At 36.4% G+C, this 4,937-nt stretch overlaps 1 protein-coding gene across 1 annotated transcript; it reads left to right on the top strand.

Moving 5' to 3' along the window:
- Positions 1 to 850, top strand: LOC115668026 (receptor-like protein EIX2). Its single transcript, XM_056302968.1, has one exon. The coding sequence runs from the start codon at positions 23 to 25 to the stop codon at positions 683 to 685; it is 663 nt and encodes a 220-aa protein (XP_056158943.1). The 5' UTR covers positions 1 to 22; the 3' UTR covers positions 686 to 850.
- The last annotated feature ends 4,087 nt before the right edge of the window (positions 851 to 4,937 follow it).

Raw genomic sequence — 4,937 nt, 5'->3', positions numbered from 1 at the left:
GGATCAGCTTGTGGTTGAGATCATGAAGGGACGATACAATGAATACACCAATATTGATCTGGGTCTTGTGGTCAATTTGGATCTCTCAAGCAACCATTTGACCGGGTCAATCCCCGAAGAATTTGCTTATCTCGCGGGATTGCATGGCTTGAACTTGTCCCACAACCTTCTCTCTGGTGATATGCCCATTGGCATTGGGAACATGAGGTCCCTCGAGTCCCTTGATCTTTCGAACAACCACCTCTCGGGGACGATTCCGCAGGGCATTTCAGCGTTAACATTTCTGGGCCACCTCAACCTGTCTCAAAACAACTTCTCCGGGCAGATTCCAGAAGGAAATCAAATCCAGACACTTGACGATCCTTCCATTTATGCCGGCAATCCTCTACTCTGCGGTGATCTTCTAAGAAGAAAATGCCTCGATGCCGAGGCGCCTCAACCTCCAAAAATCCCTCACCCTGAAGATACACATGACGAGGATAAGCTTGAAGAGGCCTTGTTCTACGGGGTCGTAATGCTTGGGTTTGCGACTGGGTTTTGGGGCTTCTTTGGTGTTTTGCAGGTCAAGAGGGATTGGAGACGTGCATATTTCAGCTTTGCGGATCATGCAACAGACAAGGCATACGTGGCTATAGTGGTGAAGGTAGCCAAGATGAAGAGACTGAGACGGTCAAGAAGCACATAAATAATGAGCAATCTCTTGCCGTCTCCTCCCCTGCCTTTGGTTCTTCATTTGGGGCTGTGTGAAATTTCTTGTGCTTTCCAATAGTTGGCTTATTGATGTAATGTAATAAGAGTGCTGTAAGGTTTCCAACTTTGTCGCAGAATATGATGTCTGCAGATTGAGAGATGGGCTTCAATTGTGATGGATGCATGGATGCTCTCCCACCAAGCTGAAGGTGGAGAAAAAGAAGTGAAGCGAAAGACGCGGTCATTTTCCCAGATTCAAAGTTGAATACAACTAAAATTTCAAGTCCGAAAGAGGGTTAATGATAAATTTAGAGACAAAGAACGCAAACACAATTTAACGAGGTTCGGCTAAGTAAGCCTACGTCCTCGGGAATCCTCTCTCAAAGTTTCTTTTGTTATAAATTCTTTGAGAGAGAGACTGCCTTTTTATTGATAGAGGTACATAATTGTTTCCAGAATTACAGGGAATGTACAGAGTAACAATTGAACAAGGAAAGAACACCAAATCAGGAGAATATCCTATAATTTTCTCCTACCAAAATAGGAGGATCCCGTCGATTTGGTCAACACTCCCCCTCAAGTTGGACCGAAGATATCATCAGAGGTCAACTTGTTCACCATGTCCTGAAATGGTCCTTTAGCAAGGGCTTTGGTGAAAATATCGGCCAACTGATCTTCACTTCGAACATAGGGAGTTTCAATGGTGTTATCCTGAACCTTTTTCGAACATAGGGAGTTTCAACGAAAAAAAGATTCGTTGGAAATCGCGAATTTTTGCGAAAAATAATTTTCGGTGATAATTTCCAACGAAAAAAAAAATTCGTTGGAAATCCCGCATTTTTCCGACAAAAAAATTTCGTTGGTAATTTCCGACGAAAAAAAATTCGTTGGAAATCCCTCATATTTCGGCCAAGAAATTACAATTTTCGTTTTTAATTCCCAACGAAAAAAAAACTTCGTTGGAAAACCCGAATTTTTCCGACAAAAAAAATTTTCGTTGGTAATTTCCGACGAAAAAAAAAATCGTTGGAAATCTCGAATTTTTCCGACAAACGAATTTTCGTTGGTAATTTCCGACAAAAATAAAATTCGTTGGAAATCCCGAATATTTCCCACACGAAATTACAATTTTCGTTTTGAATTTCCAACGAAAAAAAAATTCGTTGGAAATTGCGAACTTTTCCGACAAACAATTTTCGTTGGTAATTTCCGACGAAAAAAAAATTCGTTGGAAATCGGGAATTTTTCTCACAAACAATTTTCGTGTTAATTTCCAACGAAAAAAAAATTCGTTGGAAATCTCGAATTTTTCCGACAAACGAATTTTCGTTGGTAATTTCCGACAAAAATAAAATTCGTTGGAAATCCCGAATATTTCCCGCACGAAATTACAATTTTCGTTTTGAATTTCCAACGAAAAACAAATTCGTTGGAAATTGCGAACTTTTCCGACAAACAATTTTTGTTGGTAATTTCCGACGAAAAAAAATTCGTTGGAAAACCCGAATTTTTCTCAAAAACAATTTTCGTGTTAATTTCCAATGAAAAAAAAATTCGTTGGAAATCTCGAATTTTTCCGACAAACGAATTTTCGTTGGTAATTTCCGACAAAAATAAAATTCGTTGGAAATCGCTAATATTTCCCACACGAAATTACAATTTTCGTTTTGAATTTCCAACGAAAAAACAATTCGTTGGAAATTGCGAACTTTTCCGACAAACAATTTTCGTTGGTAACTTCCGACGAAAAAAAAATTCGTTGGAAATCGGGAATTTTTCTCACAAACAATTTTCGTGTTAATTTCCAACGAAAAAAAAATTCGTTGGAAATCTCGAATTTTTCCGACAAACGAATTTTCGTTGGTAATTTCCGACAAAAATAAAATTCGTTGGAAATCCCGAATATTTCCCACAATAAATTACAATTTTCGTTGTTAATTTCCGACGAAAAAAAAATTCGTTGGAAATGTGGGATTTTTCCGACAAAAATTTTTCCTTGTTAATTTCCAACGAAAAAAAAATTCGTTGGAAATTTCGAATATTTCCCACACGAAATTACAATTTTCGTTTTTAATTTCCAACAAAAAAAAATTCGTTGGAACTTGCGAACTTTTCCGACAAATAATTTTCGTTGGTAATTTCCGACGAAAAAAAAATTCGTTGGAAATCGGGAATTTTTCTCACAAACAATTTTCGTGTTAATTTCCAACGAAAAAAAAAATTCGTTGGAAATCTCGAATTTTTCCGACAAGCGAATTTTCGTTGGTAATTTCCGACAAAAATAAAATTCGTTGGAAATCCCGAATATTTCCCACAATAAATTACAATTTTCGTTGTTAATTTCCGACGAAAAAAAAATTCGTTGGAAATGTGGGATTTTTCCGACAAAAAATTTTCGTTGTTAATTTCCAACGAAAAAAAAATTCGTTGGAAATTTCGAATATTTCCCACACGAAATTACAATTTTCGTTTTTAATTTCCAACGAAAAAAAAATTCGTTGGAAATTGCGAACTTTTCTGACAAATAGTTTTCATTGGTAATTTCCGACGAAAAAAAAATTCGTTGGAAATCGGGAATTTTTCTCACAAACAATTTTCGTGTTAATTTCCAACGAAAAAAAAATTCGTTGGAAATCTCGAATTTTTCCGACAAACGAATTTTCGTTGGTAATTTCCGACAAAAATAAAATTCGTTGGAAATCCCGAATATTTCCCACAATAAATTACAATTTTCGTTGTTAATTTCCGACGAAAAAAAAATTCGTTGGAAATGTGGGATTTTTCCGACAAAAATTTTTCCTTGTTAATTTCCAACGAAAAAAAAATTCGTTGGAAATCGCAATTTTTTCCGACAAAAAATTGCAAGTTTCGTTGGTAATTTCCGACGAAAATTTAATTCGTTGGAAAAATAATATATAAATTGTTTTTTTTTTTCCAACGAAAAATAATATATAAATTCATCCTTATTCGTTGCAAAAAAATCGTGGAAAATCCGCGAAATTTTCATCCAAAAAGTTAAAATTTTCATTGGTAATTTCCAACGAAAACAACATTTGTGGGAAAATACGTTGCAAAATTTGACGCTAATTATTCGATGCAAAAATCGTTGGAAATTCGATTTTTTTCCATCAAAAAAATTCAATTTTCGTTGGTAATTTGCAACGAAAGCTATTCGTGACAAAATTCGTCGCTAAGTTTGCGACGAATTTGATTTAGCGATAATTTCGATTTTAAATCTAATTATTATCAATATTAATTTTTTTTTGGTAAGAAAGCAATAGTAATTTCTACAATGCATAAGTTGCAAAGTCTCATATGATGATATTCGATTTTCAATCTCATAATACGAAGAGGCAGCTAAGTACTAATGAACATAAGGTAATACATTCAAAACATTGAAAGAACGCGGGACAACCATAAAAACGTTGGCAGTTTTGGTACTCGAGAATGAACTAGGAAGGACTGACAATAAAATCATCAGCATCATCATCATCACCATCACCATTCGCCGCATCATTTTGTGGCTCAGCATTATGCCCATCATCAATTGGATTAATATGAGGTAGAGGAGGAACCTCATTGCGATCGATGTCGAGATGTCGCATGACAATTTGCAGTTGTTGTTGCATCACCCTTATTTGTTCGTCCTTCTGTCCAAGTAAATACTTCGTTTCTTCGTCCTTCTGTACAAGCAACTGCTTCAGTTGGCTCAATTCTTGGGTTATCTGCTCCTCACGTTGTGTCCTCCTTGAAACAGCTGCATTGGAGGACGAAGTTGCACCAACCTTCGATTTGTACATCCTTGACAAGGATCCCATCCCAAATATTTTTCCTCCTTTCATCCCACCCGCTGCCTCCACCCATAATGCCATACTGTCAACCGATGGCTCAGACACAGCACGACCATCACCACCATCACCACCACCATCACCACCACCACCACCACCACCACCACCACCATCACCACCATCACCACCAGCAATGCTCATTAAAAGTTCATCATATTTTTCCTATATTAACATTATAGATGGAAATAAAATAAATTCATATATATTACCATAAATATTAAAACATTCATGATTTTCATTCTAGTTTCCTATAAGTCCGAACTATAACCTTACATACCTTAGTAGCTTTTGCTCGAGCGCCAGTCCATGTCTTATCTTTTTTTTGGAATGTGCGTTCAAATGTAGCCGTAAAAGTGGGTTCCGTCCCCAATTCATCTGCCTACAAAATATAAACATAAA

This window comes from Syzygium oleosum, unplaced genomic scaffold (genome assembly GCF_021117445.2).
Source record: "Syzygium oleosum isolate NSW1041296 unplaced genomic scaffold, Sole_v2.1 Sole_v2.25, whole genome shotgun sequence".
Lineage (NCBI taxonomy): Eukaryota > Viridiplantae > Streptophyta > Magnoliopsida > Myrtales > Myrtaceae > Syzygium > Syzygium oleosum.
This window is presented reverse-complemented; position numbering and strand designations above follow the sequence as displayed.